Here is a 20,597-nt window from a genome sequence, read left to right as displayed (position 1 = left end):
AAAGAATGTCACAGGGATGGTGACCCCGAGGACCCACAAACCTGTCCTGGAATCACCCGATGCCAGCCCTAATGACCTCAGTGCTGCCTGGAGGAGGAGATGCATGACCACACCAGCAGTACTCCTTGTCTGCAGCCTGTTTGCCATCCTAAACCGTAAGACCTCCTCCAGCTTCCCAGGAACGGGGGCACGGTCCTGGAAGCGTCAGCTTGCTGTGGTCCCCTCTGCCTGGCAAAGCAACAAAGGCACTCCTTTCTGTGAGGCCGGCAAGTCGTGTCCCACTCTCTGCCACCCGGGGACTGCAGCCCACCAGGCTCCCCTGTCCACAGGAGTCTCCAGGCAAGAACATTGCGGTGGGTTGCCATTTCCTCCTCTCTACTCCTCCAGATCTCTGTCTCCATATTTATATTTAGCATCAGAGAACAGAGGTCACTTTTTCAGCAATACACACGCTAAATAGAGCTAAGCGTTTCCATGCTGCACTAAAAATCGCACGTGCCACAGTGGAAATCAAGATCCCGCGGGTCGCAGCGAAGACGGCGCCCAGCCAAGAGAGAGAACGGGCTGGGGGGCAGGGGGCACGCGGGGCGAGCCCCAGGCTGAGCCTCGAGGCTCCACTCCTCCCCAGCCCTGGACTCGCTCACTCGCTCACTCACTTTGCTTCACTCACGCTCTTATTCACTCGCTCACTCACTCACTCACGCAGCAGGTCATCCCAGTCACTGTCCATAGGAACCAGGACTCATCCTCTCTCCCTGCTCTGGATCCAGATAGGCTGCAGGAGGTCTCTGGGTACCTGCCCGCCCATCCATTCGTCCCCCCTATCAACACCCTTGAACTGTCCAGCTGGTGCCCAGCACCAGGTCTGGGACAAGGGCTGTATCTCCACCTAAGCCCGGCCCACTGCTGGGTCTCTATGGACGTGAGGGCCGTGAGTCTAGCATTTGCTGCACCCGTGTGTCAGGCTGGGGGCAGCACCCACCCCACTGAGAGGGCGCTCAGAAGTCACTGGACAAGGATGGGGCTGGGGAGGAAGGCGGGGGGTCCTGCTGCGGACGGGTCCCATGGCCCCGCCCCGGGCTTGCTCAGTGGCGATGGTGCCCGTCAGCTCCCCACCTGCCCTGGGCCTGGGCCTGCCAGCTGGCCCCTGTGTAGTGGGTGGGCCTGCCCTCCACAAACAAGGGGCTGGGCCAGTCACAGGGGTCTGAAGAACAGAGGGGAGTGTGGGAGGGCAGGACCATGCCCCAGACAGCTGGGCAGGGCACCAGGGAGGTGGCCCCTTGACTCCCTGTGGTGAGGGTCCCAGAGACCCCGGGGGGCAGGGGCGGGGGCTGGACCCTGGATGCAGTGCGGACTGCCCACAGGGTCTCAGGCTGGCCCAACAGTGCCCCCTGCAGGTCGCCTGAGCTCCCGACTCCCAAATGGCCACAGCAACCCTGGTGGTGCATGGGGGGCTGGGTACCTGGGGGTCAGGAGAGCTGCGGCCAGAGGGGCACACGGGGGCCCGAGACCCGGGACCGGGTGCCAGGGCGAGGAAGGGCATGCCTGTCCTGACACGGATGGCCCCGCGGGTGTGCCTTCTGCCTGCAGCCCCGGGACACACCCCCACGCAGCACCGAGGACACACCCCCACACAGCCCCCGAGGACACACCCCCACACAGCCCCGGAGACACCCCACGCAGCCCAGGGGACACACCCACGCAGCCCAGGCAGCCCCCAGACAAGCCCCCACTAAGTCAGGAGGGCCCTGCTCTGGCCTTGCCCAGGCGATGGCTCCGGCTGCTCCCCACCAGCTCCTGTCTCCCCATGACCAGGGTGCCGCTGGGCCCTCCCCTCTGGGCCCCCCCACCCCAGACAGGAACGCGAGCCCTGCACCTGCGGCAGCCCAGGGCAGAGAGGGAACTCTGGGTGGCACACCCGGGTCACACGGGCACAGATGCCCCCAGAGGGTTCTTCCCCAGGGCGGGCGGCATGGAGGGCTCGTGGCCCTGCCTGGCTGTGCAGCAGTCCCCACTTGCTTGGACTGTGAGGGGCTGAGGGAGTTTGGGGTTTGGCCTCGGCTGGGGGTCGCTATGCATGGAGGCAGCGCTTGACTTCGGGGGGAGCCCATGGCAGGAGAGGGCTGGGGGGACCCCCGGGAGTGGGTGGCAGGGTGGGGACACAGCAGCTCAGCGGGGAGCCCTGTGGTCAGCCTATTCTGGCCAGCCCCCCGAGTTCCCGGCCCCTTGAGGACTCAGCTGCATGGGTGGAGCCCAGTGAGAGGGCTGAGACTGCCCCGGGTGGCCCAGGCAGACCCTCTTGGGGGGCAAGGGCAGGCGGTGCCCACAGACCTGGGCGTCTCCATGAGGCGGGCGCCAGCTCAGAGTGGGTGCGGCCACAGCTGCCCGGAGGACAGGCAGCAGCTGGCGGGGCGGGGGGGCGCGGTGGGGCCTTGGGTGAGACAGCGCCCTGCGTGGTGGGGTTGTGAACTGCTCCGGCCTCCCCTGCAGGGGACACTGAGGTGGGAGGCTGGAGGGTCACGATCGGGTGGCCATCGCTTGACTTTGGGATGCGGGGCTGCATCCCGCCGGCCTGCAAATGCTGCCTTCTCACCGCGTCCTCGCGGTGGAGGTGGGGAGGCCTCAACGTGAGGACTACAGTGTGTCCCATGAGGGGAACCAGCCCTCAGCTTCCCCCAAAGGGCCCACTGCCTCCTGATTGCATCGCCTTGGCCTTAGGGCTCCTTAGGGCTCCCCCCTGAATCTGGGGGTCACGAATATCCACTCTGTACTGGGGTTCCGGGTCCCACCCCACCACTGGGAGGGGCTCACTGACTGTACGTCTGGAGGCGGCTGCCAGGGCTAGGCCCATGCGGCCTCCGTGGCCTCCTTGCTGGCCGACCCGCTCCCGCCCGGCAGAGGCCCCCGGCCGTGGTGACAGCGTGCCAGGCGCAGGGGTGCGGAAGCCGGGGCTGCGGTGGCGTGCCCAGCTCGGGTCATGTTTACCCTCAGGAGCCCGGTGCCAGGCCCCCGCCCGGCCTCTCGGCCCTGAGCTGACTCGGGCCCCAGGATAAACACCCATTCAGCTGCACAAGGCCCCTTTGTCCAGGGCGAGGCTGCCGGCCTAGGACGCTGTCCGGCGGCCCGTGTCCTCAGCGTGGCCAGCCACCCCTCGTGGCCTTGTCTGGGCAGACGCCGGCTCAGAGGCCCCAGCTGGGGACAGGGCCCTGAGCGGCTCGTGGAGTGGCAAGCAGCAGGGGGCAAACCTGTGGGCCCTCTCGGAGTGAGCCATGTCGCCACAGCTTCGGGGCCCCCGCCCTCGCCAGGCACACTGGGAGGCGTGGGGGGGTCCAGGCGCTGCAGGCGCCCCTTGCTCACCCTGACCCCTGCGGGGGGCCCACAGACCTCCGGACAAGGCGCGGCCAGCGAGGGCAGGGCCTGGTGTCAGGAGGTCCGGCTTGGGCCTTGAGGGCTCAGTTTTGGGGCTGGCCAGGGTGACTCTGGATGGAGCCCCGGGACCCCGCAGCCCTGCACCTGGCTGGGTTCGGATGCCGAGGACACCCCTCCAGGAGTTAAGCGGAAAGCAGCCGGCCTGGGCCAGGGTCCTGCAGGCCCAACCCAGCGGCTTGGCCCTGACGTGGGAGCTGAGACAGCTTCTTGAGCGCAGGAGGGCTGCGTGTGACTCAGGTCAGGAGAGGCCTGCTGGCGGTGTTACTGAGGATGGGGGAGTTGGGGGACCCACAGGGGTGCGTGCAGGCTGGACAGGAAGGACTCAAGTACAGGCCCGGGGGAGCCTGAGGCTGGAAGGAGCGGCCCCCCGTCCCCGTCGCTCTGAGAGTACTGAGAAGAGACGTGCTGTGCAACTGTGGGGGCCACAGGGGTGCCCGGGGAGGTGGGGGGCACGGGCATCACCATGTTCCCATCCTCCTGCAGCGTGTGGCCAGCAGCGACCCCTGGTGGCGGCCAGCGTGCCACTGCGGCCCCCCAGAGGCCTGCCCTCCTGAGGGTGTCGGGGGGCCTGCTGCCTCTCTTTGGGGACCCCTGCTCCCTGTGCTGGTGGCCCCCCGCTCAGGACGGCACCCTGGGCTCGGGGTGGACGTGCAGGCCCTGGGGGTGCCCTCTGGTGGTTCCCAGGTCATGTCATGAGGAGTAACCGCTCCAGAGCTCAAGCTTCCGTGACTGGTGTCCAGCCAGCGGTCCACCTACCCCCTCCACAGTCCCGCTGCCCTGCAGGCTGGGCCTGCTTGGTTCAGAAGGCCCCCGGGGGCCGCCTGGCCCTCACCACCCCCAGGCCAGGGACCCCTGGCCCTGCCCCCGCCCCATGGAAGGGGCCCAGGAGAAAGACGCACTCAGCCTCTCCTGGGGAGGACCCTGGCCCTGGGGGTGCAGACTGAGCCCTCACTGAGACTTGACTTCTGAGCCTTTCATCTATCAGGAGCGTCGGATGTCTGTCTGTCTGGCAGGGCTCTGCAGGGAGACCCCCTGCTCGTGTTTCCACCCACGGCGTCTTCCTGGGTCTCAGGAGACTGGGGGCTTCCAGCCAGGAGGGCGGCAGCTGGGAACTGCTGGTAACCCCCATGAGCGTCCCACTGCGGGGCCTGCAGCCCTCCCCGGACACATAGCCAACCCCTGCTGCGGCTGCCGTGGTCTCCTTTCTTCCACGAAGGCGCTGGTCTGCGAGATCCGTGGTTGATGCAGATCGCGTCCACCCCAGCACCACATGGCTGACCAGGTGGACCGGGGGGACTGGGGCCCACTCAGCCGACGCCCAGGAGGTGCTGGTGGCCGGCCGGGCAGCTGCGAGGAGTGGGGCAAGGACATACTGTAGACATCGAAAGGACAGTGGCTGTGGTCAGGTCAGCCAGAAACTGCCCCTTTAATGAAGACCAGGACAGGTCTATTGCTTAGATTTAAGAGAAACTTTATTTAGTTTTTTCCTAAAGCAACCTAGTTTAAAAACGAATTGAAAAAAGACGTCGATAGAGAAGAAAAACCTAGACAGACAGACAGACAGACAGACACACACACGCGCACACACACACACACACAGGGAAGACGGCAAGATCAGGGCTGCCGCGTCAGATTCTCTTCATCTTGGAAATGAGGTCGTCACAGATCCTGGTCAGCTCATCATTCTCTTTAGTCTGAGGAGGAGAGCCGCGCCCCTGGATTTCTCACAGTGCTTGGAGCCTGGAGCCCCCGAGGCTTCCCGAGCTGTGAGGGCTGCCCGCCCCCGCCCCCTCCGGCCTAGGGACCCTGCGCCCACCTTCTGTTCCACCACCTTCTCCAGGGAGTGGACACGCATCTGCTCCTTCCTCAGGACCGCCTGCAGCGCCAGAGCGTCAGTCTGGGCCTTGCTGCGGACCTGGGCGATCTCCTCACTTGCCCTGGAGCAGCAGAGGGCCCGGCTGAGCCACGGGCAGGGCCAGACCCCCCCAGGCTCCTGCCCCCCATCCTGACCCCCCCAGGCTCCTGCCCCCCAGGCCCCGCCCCCCATCCTGACCCCCTGCCAGCCCCGCCTGCCCACGCACTGCCGGAGCTTCTCCTCCGCCTGGGCCTTCAGTGCCTGGTACTTCTGGGCCTCCTTCTCCACCCTCTCTATGTAATCCTCGACACACTTCTTCAGTGACTCTTCGTTCTGGGAGGAAGATGGACGCTGAGCCCCGAGCTGAGGCCCAGCTCTTTGGGGGTTCGTGGAGCAGTCCGCCTGTTTCCCTGCAGACAGCCCAGGCCTGTCCGCCCCTCAGGGCCCTGCCACGGGGGTTCTGTCCAGGTACTGTGGGGGAACCTAGGTCAGGCACCAGGCCCACGGAACAGCCTGTCCTGTTCCCTGAGCCCCGGGCTCTGGCAGCCAGGTGCCCTGCCGTCTGGCGGTGGGGAACAGTGCAGCGACCAGCACAGACCCGTAGTCTCCACGCAGGCCCACACGGACGCCTCGCGGGCACCCGTGTCCAGTTGCAGGTGACAAGTCAAGAGCCCAGGGTGCAGGCACAGGCAGGGCTGAGGCTGGCCCCACCTGCGGGCCTGCCTCTCCCTCTTGCCAGGCTCCGTACCAGGGCTGTGCTCAGCTCCTCCTCCTACAGGGCCCCCGCCCCTCCCCCGGCCCCAGGCTGGCCCAGCACCCACCGTGCGGTAGCCTTCGATCACCTCCTTCTGTTTCTCAAACCGCTTGAAAAGGTCGGAGAACGACTTTTCCATGGAGTGCAGGTCGGCCGTCAGCTGTGCCTTCTCCTTCAGGACCTTCTGCATTTCGGCCTTGGTGAGCTCCTTCTGTTTCTGAGACTCCTCTGGAGGAGAGACCAGCACCTCAGATCGGTGGGCGTCAGGGTGTCTGCCTCTCTCGGGACCTCCCAGGGCAGACCCTTGGGGCTCCAAACGCCCAGAAAACAGCTGTCTCCTCAATACCAGCTCCACCCAGAAACCGAGGCAGCTGGCAGTAAGCCCAGACCTGTCCCACACTCGGGGCTTCCAGCCCGGACACGGCTAGTGCCCAACATCCACAGAGGCCGCCAGGGGACGCACAGCCCCCAGAGCAGGGTGGACACCGCAGCATCAGGAAGGGACCCAACCTGCCCGCTGCCTCGCCACCCCTGCCCCTGATGCCGGGGCGGGGACTGGCACTCACCCATCACCTGGTAGACAGTCCCCTCAAAGCTGTCCATGATCTTCCTGTGGGAGGAGAGCAGGTGCGTGAGCCGAGTCCCACGTGCACGCGCGCGCACGGCAGGGCGGCTGCACTCACCCCATCTCCAGGAGCCTCTCCTGCAGCGCCGCGCACTTGCCCCGCAGCACCTCGTTCTCCTTCTGCGTGGCCTCCACCTGCGTGGTCACACGCCTGCGTTGGCCCAGGGCCGCCCCCTGTGCTGACATCTCCCACCCCACTTGGTGGACGCCTCCCGACATGGGCGGGGCGGCTTAAGGGGGGTGGGAGGTGCTGGGCACCGCAGGGTCCAGCCTAGGCCTCCACCCCCTTAGACATCGCCCCGGCCTCGTCCTCACCCAGTGAGGAGGCTGGGGGGCGCTCCCCGGGGACGGTGCAGACCCTCCCCCATGGGTTCTGTGACACACGTGGGGGCGGAAACAGGACACCCGGCTGCCGGACCGCCTGGGCACAGTGAGTGGAGCCTGTGACGCCGACCCCCCCAGCCCCGCCCGCGCTCACCGCCGAGTCCAGGTCCTTCTGGCTGTACTGCAGCACGTCCACGATCGGCCCCACAGGCAGCAGTGGAGCCCCGGGCCCAAGGTCACACGGAGCCAGGCCAGGCATCTGCGGGAGAGACCGGCGGGGCCGTGAGCTCCCCCGCGCGGCCCCCCGCCCTCCCGGCTCCTCACACCACAGCCAGAGGCGGCGCCTCGGCCCCCACCCGCCCTGTGAAGCCTGCAGATCCGCAGCACGTGAAAGCTGGGCCCTGAGAACAAGCGAGTCTCTAAAGCAGAGGGGACGAAGCACTTACAGGAATGCCCGGGGCTCCAGGGAAGTCCAGGTCAAGCAGCTGGGCCTCCGGGGGGCTTCCAGAGGAAGGCCTGTCCACACTGCGAGCACGGAGACCAAGAGAGAAGCCACCTGCTGTCTGCATGAGCCCGGGGCTCTCCTCGGAGGCCAGAGGGCCCGCGCTCGGGACAGGTAGGCCCCGCGGCCTGCCGCTGCTGTGGGCACATGGGAGCATGCCCGCTCACTAACTGGGCCCCCAGGTGGGCCCAGCCCCCGCCCTCGCCCCTGCCACCAGCCAGGCGTACCTGCTGGGTGTCAGCCCCTGGGGACTGTCCTGCAGGAGCGGGTCGAAGTTGAGGTACAGCGACTGCTTCCTCAGGGCTGACTCTTTAAACTGCGAGGCGGGGGGCAGGGTCAGCAGTGTCCATAGCGTGCGTGCCCCATCCCTCGGGGGAGCCCAGCCCACAGGAGACGCCTCTGGGGCCTGAGCCAAGTGGTCTGGGGGCCAGGGGCAGGACTGTCCTGGGAAGAGTGGCTGCAGCAATGGGCCTGGGGTGACGCCATCTCCAGGGACACAGAGCCTGCTCCCGGGCAGCGGGGCCGCGACCGTGCTGGGTACTCACCGAGGGCGCCCCGAACTGCTCCAGGTAGTCCAACTCTGCCCCCGCGCCTAGGACTGAGAGGGCGTCAGCAGCCGCCCCCCGCCCGCCACGGGATGCCCGCCCCCCATGGGCCTCAGGTGAGATAAGGCCAGGTCAGCCGTGTGCCCCCCAGCCTGGCGCTTGGCTGTGCCCAGCACAGCACCCCTCCCCGGGCTCCCGGACCAAGCACTTTTTGCTGTAGAGCAGGGTTGCTCAGGGTGCCTGGGGCCAGAGGGTTCGGGGGTGTCACAGAAATGTTCCCTGGGGGCCAGGTCACCCTGGATGAGAACCACCACGGAGAGAGTTCTTTACTATCTGATAATCTGAACTCTGCTTAAAAAAACCCAAAGGTGACTGATGCCACAAAAATTTTAAATTGACACCAAAAGCCCAAGCAGCAATAGAACCAATTGGGTTTGAAAGTAGACATCTGTGCTTCTGAAGACACCATCAAGGAAGTGAAGACAGTTTTTGCAAATCATGTACCTGACAAGCAATTCTTATCTGGATTATATCAGAAATCGGTACAGTGTAATAAAGAAAACAGTTCGATGTAAAACCAGGCAAAGAACCTGAGCAGATGAAGGTCAGGAGCGCGTGCGCTGCTCAACATGAGGGAGCAAACCCACCATGCGACCACTCCCTGGACCTCAGACCCCACGGAGCCGGGCTGGGCCCCCAGGAGCCTCCGCCCAGAGACAGACAGCAGTGCACGCGCTCCAGGCAGCCCGCTCCTGACGGCCAGAGCAGCCGTGGAAGGAGACGAGGCACCATCCACGGCAGGGACGCTGCTCGGCCAGGAGAGAAGCCCTGCCTCACCCTGACCTGAGGCAGAGCGCCGCGACACAAAGTGACCCGTGAGGCCAGGGCCCCTGGGGCAGAGGGAGGCTCCTCCTGGCTCCCAGCCCCACTGGTGCGGTGAGGACCCCACAGAGAGCCCCCCAGAGACCCTCGGCCCATGCCCTGCCTGCCTCAGGCCTGGGCTCTTCACGGGACGGAGACCCTCGAGCCCTCCTGGCCCTGAAAGGCCCCGGCCGCACTAGGGCAGCTCAGCCTGTGCCTCTGGGGGCGGGTGGCTCCTCTCCAGGGGCCTCGGTTCACACAGGCCCTCCCGGCTCGGCGGCCCGCTGCCTCCGGTGCCTGCGCTGAGGACGGACAACCACATACCCTCCGCGGGGTCCCGGAACTGCTCCCCGTTCAGGTCCAGGGTGGGCTCCGGCCCCCTCTCGGTGGGGGGCGTAGGGTTGGTGGGTGCAGTCGGTGGCTCGCTGCTTGGGCTGCTGAGGGGCGCCGAACCCCCCAAAGAGCCTGTGGTCCACCCCTGAAAGGGAGGTGGGATCACTGCAGGGCTGGCTGAGATGAGGGGTGTGGGGGAGCAGGGGCAGCGGCGTGCCCTCCCCACCAGCCTCCCTCTGCCCGTGGCGCCCGCAGACGTGGTGGCTGTGCCCATACCTCGCCCGCCGCTCCTGGGGTCCTCGCTGGGGCCCTCGTCCCGGGTGTGTCATCTGAGCACGCCTGCCTGAAGAGACAGGGTCAGCAGGGCCTGAGCCCACCCCCAGCTCCGAGCTGCCGGGGTCCTGCGACCCCTCCCCTAGAAGCCAGGCTCAGGGCCACATCGGGGGCCCCACAAACCATCCGGCCCAACCTCGCCTGCACAAGAATCGCGCTCCTCAGGAGTGGGCAAAGTGCCCTGAGGTCGTTTCAACTCAAGCAAAAGCAAAAATAAGTGAATGCTATGGTTGCTAGGAAATGGCAACAGAGGCCAGCCCGGGAGGCTGGGGCCCCGCTCAGCACCGAGCACACCCCGGGAGCGGGCAGCGGGAGGCAGACGAGGCGCCAGAGTATTCCTGGACCTTCCAGAGGTGCAGCGGCCCTCCTGGACTACACGAGCACCCCGCCTGTCCCCAGGGCCCCCACCTGGGGGACACGTGGCACCTCTGGTCTCACGTCTGCCCTGGAGGACCACCAGCCCGTGCTCACCGGCTCAGAGACAAGGCCTCTGTGGCCTGGCCGCTCTGCGGGTGCTCCAGGGGCCGGGCCTCGCCACTGTCTGCGGCCGGGTTACAGTCTGGGTCGTCTGGCTTGTCCCAGCTCGGGCCGTCGGACCCACGCAGAGTGAGCTCGCAACCCTTGCCCGCCTCCAGGGTAGCCTTTCCGGGCCTCGCCTCTGGTCTCCTCGAGGGGGGCTTGAGACCCAGGGCCTTCCCTCGCTTCCGCAGTGGGGGCGACCTTTTGCCGGTGGCATCAGAGAAGTCGAACTCCAGCCGGACAGGACCGCTCCTCAGAGAGCTGGCGGCCTGGCCACAGGCCTCCTCCCCCTGAGCACCGGGGTGTGTGGCCCCCGCAGCCTCTCCAGGGCCGGTCAGAGCCGTGTCCTCGCGGCTGGTGGCACCCATGGAGCCCACTGGGGCCGCTCCAGGCAGGTCCACGAGGGGTTTTTCTCCAGGGGGGGCACCACAGGGCGAGGCGGGCCTGGCAGGGGGACCAGGGACCCCCTCTGAGTCCCCTCCCGTAGCGCTGAGTGGGTCCTCTGCTGTGTCCTGGGACACCACCCCAGAGGGCTGTTCTGGAGCCATGGGGCCGAGGGGCATGCTCTCCTCTGAGGGCCAAGGGTGGACGTGCTCTTCCCGGGCACACTCAGGGCTGCCGGGTGCTGGTCCTCGGGAGGCCTCCGGGTTTTCAACACTCTCTGGTATCTGGGAAGAGCTTGAGGGACCCAGGCTGACCAGAGGAGCTGAGGGGGGCCCACCAGGAGGCTGGTCTTCAGAGACTGGTCTCATGTCCTCTGAGGGGGGCTCGGTGTTGACTGGTACTGGCTTCTGGAGAATTCCATGGGTCGTTTTGGTGTCTGTTTCCTTGGTGAACTGTTGACTTTTCAGAAAACAAACTTAGTTAACACTAAGGAACCAGTTAGGACTTTAGTTGGATTTTAGTCCATGTGAAAACATTAACTAAATACAAAAACAAGAAGCGTTCTGTCGACGCTCTCCTTGGGACCCGCTTTCACAAGAACATTCCCACAAGTCAGTGTCGGTGGGCCCTGGAGACCCAGGTGACAAGAGCAGAAACCTCACCGATGACGGTCAGAGTTGAGCTTCCCCACACCAGCCCACGTCCCCCTTCCAGCTGGGGACCACCGCCACGTCATCAGGGAAAGTCAGGCTCCCCACTGGAGCGAGAAAGGCCAGGTGGAGGCCGCGGCCTTTAGGAGAAGCAGGACCCCAGCTCCCCGCAGCTAGAGCGGCTCAAAGCTGGCGCCTCAGCAGCCTGGCCTCCCTCTCTTTGGGCTTTGACAAAACGACAGTATTTGAGTCACTCTAATCTCATTCAGCTGAATTTCAAACAGAAAAGTAAAAGCCTGAAGCTGAAAAGCAGTGAGGAGACCTGGGTAGAGGGGAGTCAGGTGCGAGGAATTTCCACTCTGGATTCAGGGGATCCCTTGGGGGCACTCGCTGGGTAAATTCAGCCTAATCTGGGGTGAAGAGCCGCCACCAGGTCCCCGTCTCTAGACAGAGGCAGGAAAGCCTGGGCGTTCACTGAGCTGACAGCCACATCCAGCCAAACACCTAATGCCAGGTGAGGCTGCAAAGACAAGACGCTCCTCTGGTCAAAGTCAAGTGTTTCCAATCTGATTCGTCAAACTGGATCACACAACAGACAGCTCCTGTGCCTTTAGCAGCAAGGCCGGCCTGTAAGCCCTCTCCCAGGCTTGCTGCTGAGCATAGGAGACTCCTGAAGTGCTAACACAGCAGCAAAGCCACAGAGCACCCCTCTTTGGAGATTCCGCCAGGGCACTTCATGAAGTCAGAGGAACAAAAACCAATGTCAATTTGCTGGCAAGAGCACAACAGAGAAGCAGAATGTAAAGTTTACACTTTTTCTGTTTCATTACTCACTTTTCCAGTAACAAACGGTTTCTGAGGTGCTTTGGGCCACGCAGGACGCACAGCAGAGACCAGAAGCCTAACGGATGTGGCCCTCTGCAAACAGAGCTTTCTGCTGAGTCCCTGAGGCCACGGACGGCAGTGCATCAAACCACCCCACACTTACTTCTCTTTCTGGGTACAGACTTGATGGCAGTTTTCTAATTCAACGGGGTCACCCAAAACAAAACAGGCTTCGAGCTTGCTGCCCACGCTGGGACTTAAGATCCTATATGTCTGTGGGTCCCGTAGAGGTGTCTGAAAAGTCACCTGTTGGGGAGAGAGGAGGGCACCTGCTCAATAATTCAAGTCTTTGACACCCCTCGGGCAGCACCGTGCCCTGCCCGGGCAGCTCAGTAAGTTGCCAGGAAAGCAGGTGGCAGGGCGACCTCCGCGTGACACACAACAGAGCGAACACAGGGGCCTGACGTGCTTACCTTCACAGTTTTGGCTGTGCTCTTCGGCGGCACATTCTCTTTCTGTGACAGACGGAGAACGGACGCCCTTCCGGTAAGTTCCGGGGGTGAAAACAGGAAGTCGCAATTTTCCCTACTTTTGTCACCAGTGACGTTTTCGTCACTGAAGAGATGCAGACTCATTCTGGAAAAGCAGACAGTTGGGTGTCAGGAGGGGGCAGTGGCCCTCTGCTGTCTGGACGCTCATAGGTGCCAGTGACAGGGCTGATCCCACGGTGCTGCAGGGAGATGCCCCCCTTCCGCACAGCTGGGTCAGACTTCAGGCAGTCCCCATCCTGCTCCGGGGGAGCTGCCACCTCCCTGGAGTAAGAGCCGGAGGAGCCTTCAGCTCACAGGGCAGGAGGGAAGGCTCAGGTGATTGAAACAACTTGAACTTTGTGGGTAAAAGTTCAGAGACAGAGAAGGGCTGATCTGTGACGAAACTGAAGCAGCAGAGGAAGCCTGGGCCCTCCATCAGGTGGAGCAGCTGCCAAGTTTGTGGAGAACAGAAACGCAATAGGGCCCAGCAGCATGGCCAAGGAGGAGCTGGAGAAGGTAACAAGCAGCAGGTGTCGAGTCACCTGTGGGGAGTTGAGTGTCTCCATCAGGGGCCTCCAGTCAGGCCCAGGGGGTTCCAGGAAAGTCTCATTCCTCCTTCCCGAGGCCCTCATGATGGTCAGTGCCATGGCATTCCCAATTTAGGAGTCACCAGAGAACTGGGCATTTGCCTCGTGGGGGCACTACAGGTATTCGCTGGCGTTGGGGACCCTGGGGACTGTGGTAGAGGATGCCAGGTGGCTGGGGCAGCAGGAGAAAGGGTGGCTTTAAAAAGAGGTGAGGTCAGGGTGACAAGCCACCTCGAAGGGCTTTGGGGGTAGGGGCTGCCTGTGGAGGACAAGAGGGGTGGGGTGGGGAGAGTCAGAGGCTCTGGCACTGGGCCAGGGGTGGCCTGGTCAGCCCCTCATGGCATCAGGCTCACACACTGCGTGGGGAGACGCGAAAGATGAGCCCGAGCCGGTGGCCACTGTGAGGTTTGGCCTGAACAACTGGGTAAACAGGGGAGGGGGCTGGACGGCTGCAGGACCCAGGACGGAGAGCAGACACAGAGGACGCCTTTCCGGCAGACCCCCTCCTTGCCCTGGGGACGGTGGGAGAACAATGACGACAGCCTTCCGGGGTTCGGCTTCTACTAATGAGAGCTTCTGCTTAAAAGGAGGGGTCTTTGAGGAGGGCTGGCCGGGGAGGCGGGGAGGGACTGGGGACCTAAGGTGAGCGGGGTCTGCGGAATCAGGTGCGGCAGGAGTCGGCGATGGGTCCAGGCGGGACTGGACCCAGAGGGGCGGGGATTGGGAGGCCAGCGCTGGGCGCAGGGCAGCGAGCGCGCGTGTACTCAGGCTCGGAATCACCGGGCGTCTCGGGAGGCGGGGGCGGGAGCACATCTGCTCTGCTCCCGGTTGCGGCCGGGCGGGCGGGATGAGGGACGGCGGGAGAACGGCCCAGACCGCGAGGAGGGCGGAGTCGGAGGCGGTATAGGCCCCGGTCTGGGTTGGGGGGCGGGGGGTCGCCAGCGCGGCAGGCAGACCCAGGCCGGCAAAGCCCCAAGCCCCGGCTACAGGCAGGACCGGAGCCCCGAGCCGGGACCCCGCCGCCGCCCCCTTACCTGTCGGCCGCCGCGCGGAGCCCAGGGTGGGAAGTGCGGAGCTCGGGAGCCCCTCTGCCCGCCGCCGATTCAAATACCGACGGTTGGCGAGCGCGGCCAATCAGCACGCGGCTGGGGCGGGGCGCGAGGTCGACAGCCAATGGGAGGCAGAACGCCAGTCCACGCCCACTAGGAGGTTTCGTTTCCGGGGCGAGGGCACGCTGGACGCGGCGGACGCCGGATTCCTCAGTATAGGCTGCTCGCCTGACGCCCCTAGAGGAGAGGCCGCACGCGGGTGGACGGTGACTGCGGAGCCCGCCGTCGCCCAGGAATCCCGGGCTTTGCTGCGGACGCGCCTGAGCTTTGTGGAAGTGAGGGCCCGAGAGCCTCTCCCCCGAGTTTCAGTTTCCCCAGCTGGGCAATGGGATCGAGTGCAGCGCCACTCCCAAGCGGGTCGTGTGGAAGAGCCAAACCCTCGCGAGAACTGTAGGGGCGGCTCGCGAGGCGAGGGTCGAACGAGGGGCCCGAGAACTTCATTTCCCAAAATACTCTGCGGGACTCCATCTCCCAGAGCGCCCCGCGAGGGCAGGGACTCCGTTTCCCAGAGCGCCCCGCGAGTGCCTCCAGGGCAGGGACTCGGTTTCCCAGAGCGCCCCGCGCCGCCGGGCGCCTACCGGACCTGGACGCTGTGGCCGGTTCGCTACGCTGGGTGGCAGGCCTCGCCGAGCCAGTTTCCCGCCGGCGACGGCGGCGCGATGGACAGTCCCGAGGTCACCTTCACGCTGGCCTACCTGGTGTTCGCCGTGTGCTTCGTGTTCACCCCCACCGAGTTCCACTCGGCCGGGCTCACGGTGCAGAACCTGCTGTCGGGCTGGCTGGGCAGCGAAGACGCCGCCTTCGTGCCGTATCACCTACGCCGCACGGCCGCCACGCTGCTGTGCCACTCGCTGCTGCCCCTCGGTGAGCCCAGGGCCGACCTCCGGGACCCGGAGCGGGAGGGACGAGGGGCGGGCTCCCGTGTTGGAGAGCCGAGGCTGCGGGCGGAGCGCCCGTGTGCTTGGGGAAGTGCTGTCCCTTGCAGGTACCCGGCGGAGAGGCGGGCTCAGAACTCTAGGGAAGGGGGTGAGCTGGCTCTCGGGGTACAGGTCCCTCGAGTCGAGGTATGAGTTAACTGATGCCCGTAGAGGTGGCCTGTCCCAATCTCCTTGGAAGGTGGGTGGGGGAAAGGCAGGCAGAGAGGGTGAGGGCAGTCGAGTGTCATTTCCGCCTCCGGGGAATCTTCCTGACCCAGGGATCGAACCCGCATCTCCTGCATTGGCAGGCTGGATCTTTGCCACTGAACACTAGGGAAGGCCCCCACCCCCACCCTTTTTAAAAAATAAAATTGTATCCATGGCTGCGCTGGGTCGTCATTGTTGCGCGGGGTCTTTCTCTAGTTGTGCAGAGTGGGAGGTGCTCCGCTGCAGGCCGTGAAGCGCGCAGCTCTCAGCAGTGGCAGCACACGGGCTTAGTTGCTCTGCAGCGTGTGGAATCTTCCTGGACCAGAAATCAAATCCATGCGCTCTGCGTTGGCAGGCAGGTTCTTACCCACTGCAGCACCTGGGAAGTCCTAGAGAAGTCCTTTGGAAACCAGAGAAGTGTTACTTATTGCCACATGAGTTACTTATTATGTATCAGTTTGATCAATAGCATTTATTACTATTTTTGCAACTTCAAACCTTTCCTGCAGGTCACTGTCTACTTTATTAATTTTGACATGCAAACTGGCCCCGTCTGGCCACCAGGGGCCTGGAGCTGGCCCCTGTGTCCCTGTGACACGCTCTTGTCGCCTTTGTTGACTGGTCCACGACGTCCCAGTTCTGGGATGGGCCATACTCTGGTCTGCTTCCTCAGAGTAGGTGGGATCCAGAGGCTGAGATCCAGTCCCAAGACGACCTGTGGGCAGCTCTGCATTGGGTGAAACCAGATCCTTGTGCTTAGTTTTGCTTTTCTAGGATTTTCTCATTTTATTTCTTCCACTCATATGTGGTTTGTGCAAAACTAAAGTAATAAGATGAGAGTGTTTTCTGCTCACTGGACAAGTACTCAGTTGAGTCAGCTATGGAGCTGGGCAAGGCCCACCTGCCCTGGGGTACCATGGCCTTGCCCTGGGAGCTGACCATGGCAGAGGGCCAGACCCAAGGCTGGGGATTAAAGGAAGGGGCCTCCCCCAACCCCACCAAGGGACAGGGACAGCACTGGGGAGGCTGGCAGCCTGGCAGTCCCAACCTCTGCTGAAGCTTGCCCGTCCCTTTTAGGCTACTATGTGGGCATGTGCTTCGCAGCCTCGGAAAAGCAGCTCTACTACCCCAGCCAGACCCCGGAGACCTGGCGGGCCTTCCTCCTGCTAGCATTGATGCTGCCCGCCATCGCCTGCACCCTGATCTACTACTGGTCCCGGGACCACTGGGCCCGCCACCCCCTGGCCCGCACCCTGGCCCTCTATGCCCTCCCACGGTCGGGCTGGCAGGCCGTGGCTTCCTCCGTGAACACGGAGTTCCGGCGGATTGACAAGTTTGCCACGGGGGTGCCGGGTGCCCGTGTGATCGTGACGGACACGTGGGTGATGAAGGTGACCACGTACCGCGTGCACGTGGCCCAGCAGCAGGACGTGCGCCTGACTGTGACGGAGGCCCAGCAGCATGAGCTCTCCCCAGACTCGCACCTGCCCGTGCAGCTCCTCACCATCCGCGTGGCCAGCGCCAACCCCGCCGTGCCGGCCTTCCACATCCGGTAGGCGGGCCTGCAGCTGGGGCCGCTGGGGTGGTGCGCCCGTGGTCTGCTCTTTGTGTTGCTCAGGGGGTGGGGTGGGTGGGAGCTGGTCCCTCCGGAGTGCCCCTCCCTCAGGTCCTCTGCGTTTCCCCTTTCTTCCCAGCCTGCCCTGAGCTGTCTTCCCGGCGTCTCGGGAGGAGCACACGGCAGGTGTTTGGGGGCCACTGTATAGGACAGAGGCTCAGTGGCTCCCTCAGCCCTGAGCCTGGGCCGGGGCCGAGGCGCTTCTGTCCAGTTCAGGCTGTGGCGGGCCTGCCCGCCCCCCTGGACCCGTCTTGGGCTTGAACGTGCCGAGGGCCAGGCCCTCTGCCGCAGCTGCAGTTCTCCCACCCTCCGTGCCCCTCTGCACCTCCCAAGGAGAGGCCCGTGGGCAGCAATGGACCAGTGGGCTCTGGCCCTACGGCCATCTCTAGTGCTCCCTGCCCAGCAGCACCCACCTCTACAGGCTCAACTCCACGGAGTACGGTGAGCTGTGTGAGAAGCTCCGGGCGCCCATCCGCAGCGCAGCCAACGTGGTCATCCACCAGAGCCTGGGCGACCTCTTCCTGGAGACCTTCGCCTCCCTGGTGGAGGTCAACCCGGCCTACTCGGTCCCCAGCAGCCAGGTAGGGGGCTGGGCAGGGGAGGTGGGTTCCCACAGCTGGGCCGCCATGGACTGCCTCTCCTGGGGTAGGGCAGGACCCCCATCCCCAGGGTGGCCCGACCGGGCTTCCTCTGACCACCTGGCCTGCCTGCAGGACCTGGAGGCATGCATCGGCTGCATGCAGACTCGGGCCAGCGTGAAGCTGGTGAAGACCTGCCAGGAGGCGGCCGTGGGCGAGTGCCAGCAATGCTACTGCCGCCCCATGTGGTGCCTCACCTGCATGGGCAAGTGGTTCGCCAGCCGCCAGGACCCGCAGCGCCCCGACACCTGGCTGGCCAGCCGCGTGCCCTGCCCCACCTGCCGCGCGCGCTTCTGCGTCCTGGACGTGTGCGCCGTGCGCTGAGCCCCTGGGCCCTGTGGCTGCCTCCAGGGCGGACGGGCCTCTGGGCCCTCCTCGGTGCTGCTGTGGGCAGCTCTTCGTGTGGCGACTCACTGGTGCCCCGACTCACTGGTGCCCCGAGGCTGTGGAAGGGCCTGGCTGCAGTTTTGGCAGAACCTTCCTGCTGAAGTTCTGTCCCTGGCAGTGGGGTGGTCTTCAGCACCTCTGCCTCCTTCCCTCTCTGTTCTTCCGACTAGGGGTCAGTGCTGGGCACGCAGAACGTGGTGTCGGGTCCATCTTCAGAGCATTCTGGGGCCCCTGAGCTGTGTTCTGGGTGACCCCTTGGTCTGCCCCAGATGACCCTAATCTAGCCATTTGCCTTAAGTGTATGGGGCACAAAAGTCTTAACTGCTCCTCAGTTATACGACAGACCTGAATTTGTCTACGACTGCAGTCTGTCATGCTTCTGTTGCCAGGCTGGCCACTGGCCCTGCAGCATGGACGCCCTCCCCACGAGGCCGCTCTGAGGGGTGTGGAGCCTGGCGGTGGAGGGCACGAGCATTGCCCAGGGCCTCCTGGTGACCGCGGCCAGCCGAGGGCGCCCTCCTGGGTGGAGTGGCCCCCATCTGCCCCCTACCCAGGGACTCCTCGGGCTTTCCATCAGGCGCTGTTTTCGCCTGCCTTTCCCTTAGCCGAAGGCATGTGGGGCTGCCCACCCCTTTGAGGGGCCTGTGACCACATGCCTTTTGGTGCTCCCACGAGTCCACGGAATGGGCTGTCTCAGACTCCTGGTTGCCCGGGAACATCTTGTGTTCAGACAGCAAGATTGTGGGGACCTAGCACGAGGCCCCCCACAGGCCCACCTGCTTCAGAAGGGAAGTGCCCAGCAGTCAAGACGATGACAGTCGTCTTCCCCAATCTTGGTGGTGAGGTGGGGGGCAGGGAGGAAAGTGCTGGGCTCCTGGGTACAGCTCTGAATGTGGCTGTTGGAGGGGCCCTAAGCCTCCTAAACTTGGTCCTGCTAAGCAGGTTAGATGGAATCAACTCCACCAAGGCTGCACTGAGCCCAGGGATTTGGAAGTGAGCAAGCCCAGATTCGTGGTCTTCTGGGGTCACCCACAGGGGACAGCCATCAGAAGGGCAGCCAGGAGCCATGCCTGGCCTCAGCCTGAAATTTCAAACTCTGGCAAGGGAGAGCCAGGCCTGGGGTTGTCTTTTCTACAAGAGATGGTTACTTAGTTTTATAAAGATACACCTATTGTAGCAAAGTGGTATGCTATTGAATAAAATGTTAGTATGAAGTTATTAGTATTTTTTTTTCCTGATATTCAAACAGTTGGGGCAAGGCCATCTTAGAAGTGGCCTCTTTAGCGTGCATGTTTTCTTCAGAATAAAGGGAGGCAGACTCTTCAGGAATCTTCCCCTGATATTCTAGCTGGGGTCTCAAAAAGCTCACTTCAGGGAACCTTTGTGGATGGGTCCTGGGGGCTGGGGGTGGGGGGTCAGCATACACATGCTCCAGATGCAGGGGCCCACGTGAGGGACACTGGTGATCCAAGGTGGTGAGCCCTGCTGGGCGAGGCCTCCAGCCCTGTGCTTGCTGCTCGGTCCCACACGGAGCCTGCTGGCACAGCCGCTTGGCTGGGAGAGCTCCTCAGCAGCACAAGCTCCCTGCTCCCTTATGCTGCTGCCGGACCCTGAACATGTTTATAAAGTACACGCAACCCACTGAAAGCCAGTGGACTGGAATTTACCATATCTTGGAGATACTTGATTTTTTTTCACTATAGTCCTTCTCTGATAGTTTAGTCATAAGTCATGTCTGACTCTGTGACTTAATGTGTTACCGAGTCCAAGCTCGCTCTGCTCACTGCATGGTAGGCCAGTGCGCCGGGGACCGGGAGCTGAGGCAGGGAATACTTTACTCTGAGGGCCCGCTGACGGAAGACGGCAAGCTGTCTCAAAACAACCACGTCACTGGGGTCTGGATGCCAGAGTCTTTCATAGGCCATAGGTGGCGGATGTAAGGGAACAGTAAAAAGGCCGTTAGTCTTGCAAATATCTCCTAGAATTGCAAGCCTCAGGCAGGGTATATGTTTCTTCCTGCCTTCTACAGCTGGACAGGGTTCTGAACAAAGGGCACTTTAGAGTCAGGCAGAGAAGCAGGATTCTCTGAGGCAGGGTTTATGTATGATTGTCAAACAGTCCCAGCACAGAGTCAGAATTGCTTTTCCCTAAAACGTGGACTGTAGCCCGCCAGGCTCCTCTGCCCTGGGATTTCCCAGGCATGAATACTGGAGTGGGTTGCCATTTCCTTCTCCAGATCTTCCCAACCCTGGGATTGAACCCAAGTCTTTTATTTAGTTGCACACAAGCATCACCACCTAACGCCTGGAGACTGGACAAAGGCCCAGCCCGGTGAGGGGGGGAGGGAAGGGAAGGGGTGTGTGTGTGTGTGTGTGAAGAACGTGGAGTAGGCTCACAGGTGTGTGTGTTTGTGAAGAACCTGACATAAGCCCACGGGTTGTGTGTGTGTGTGAAGAACGTGACATAGGCCCACAGGTTGTGTGTGTGTGTGTGTGTGTGTGTAAACAATGTGACATAGTTTCAGGGGTCTGGGCATCTGACGCCGGCAGCGAGTTTTCAGGGCGCGAAGCCTGCAGCCTGAGGCTGCCTCCCCTTCCGGGTTCCGGGTTCCCGCCAGCGCGGACAATGTCCCTGCCTTGCCGACCAATCGGAGAGCGCCCCAAACCTG

The 20,597-nt window shown here is 63.5% G+C and overlaps 2 protein-coding genes across 3 annotated transcripts; one reads left to right on the top strand and one right to left on the bottom strand.

Annotated features, from left to right (window-relative positions):
* Nucleotides 1-4,883: 4,883 nt before the first annotated feature.
* Nucleotides 4,884-15,276, bottom strand: TACC3 (transforming acidic coiled-coil containing protein 3). 2 transcript variants are annotated; one of them, XM_086404479.1, is made up of 16 exons: nt 14,091-15,276; nt 12,413-12,575; nt 12,103-12,245; nt 10,033-10,923; nt 9,505-9,571; nt 9,220-9,373; nt 8,035-8,087; nt 7,717-7,805; nt 7,434-7,626; nt 7,142-7,246; nt 6,722-6,798; nt 6,605-6,648; nt 6,106-6,266; nt 5,511-5,617; nt 5,246-5,366; nt 4,884-5,123 (listed from the first exon to the last, which is right to left on the bottom strand). In XM_086404479.1, the coding sequence occupies exons 2-16, from the start codon at nt 12,572-12,574 to the stop codon at nt 5,058-5,060; spliced, it is 2,433 nt and encodes an 810-aa protein (XP_086260605.1). In that variant the 5' UTR covers nt 12,575; nt 14,091-15,276; the 3' UTR covers nt 4,884-5,057. The 2 variants fall into 2 exon arrangements, with proteins under 2 accessions (XP_086260605.1, XP_086260606.1); XM_086404480.1 differs by having other exon boundaries at nt 6,127-6,266; nt 14,091-14,604.
* Nucleotides 14,726-19,143, top strand: TMEM129 (transmembrane protein 129, E3 ubiquitin ligase). Its single transcript, XM_086404489.1, has 4 exons — nt 14,726-15,029; nt 16,367-16,841; nt 17,326-17,485; nt 17,618-19,143. Exons 1-4 carry the CDS (start codon nt 14,825-14,827, stop codon nt 17,864-17,866), a joined length of 1,089 nt encoding a protein of 362 aa, XP_086260615.1. The 5' UTR covers nt 14,726-14,824; the 3' UTR covers nt 17,867-19,143.
* The last annotated feature ends 1,454 nt before the right edge of the window (nt 19,144-20,597 follow it).

Source organism: Bos grunniens, chromosome 6 (genome assembly GCF_055505025.1).
Source record: "Bos grunniens cultivar Pamir isolate PY7600 chromosome 6, Bosgru_T2T1.0, whole genome shotgun sequence".
NCBI lineage: Eukaryota > Metazoa > Chordata > Mammalia > Artiodactyla > Bovidae > Bos > Bos grunniens.
The sequence above is the reverse complement of the archived record's forward strand: the minus strand, read 5'-3'. Positions and strand labels throughout refer to the sequence as shown.

Excerpts from the sequence above, each read along its gene's own strand:
- TACC3 (XM_086404479.1), bottom strand. The coding sequence starts at position 12,574 with ATGAGTCTGCATCTCTTCAGTGACGAAAACGTCACTGGTGACAAAAGT. Across the intron at positions 9,374-9,504 it reads CCCCAGGAGCGGCGGGCGAG|GGGTGGACCACAGGCTCTTT; the intron begins GTATGGGCACAG and ends CCTCCCTTTCAG. Across the intron at positions 5,618-6,105 it reads TGATCGAAGGCTACCGCACG|AACGAAGAGTCACTGAAGAA; the intron begins GTGGGTGCTGGG and ends TCTTCCTCCCAG.
- TMEM129 (XM_086404489.1), top strand. The coding sequence starts at position 14,825 with ATGGACAGTCCCGAGGTCACCTTCACGCTGGCCTACCTGGTGTTCGCC. Across the intron at positions 16,842-17,325 it reads GTGCCGGCCTTCCACATCCG|GCTCAACTCCACGGAGTACG; the intron begins GTAGGCGGGCCT and ends CCACCTCTACAG. Across the intron at positions 17,486-17,617 it reads ACTCGGTCCCCAGCAGCCAG|GACCTGGAGGCATGCATCGG; the intron begins GTAGGGGGCTGG and ends GCCTGCCTGCAG.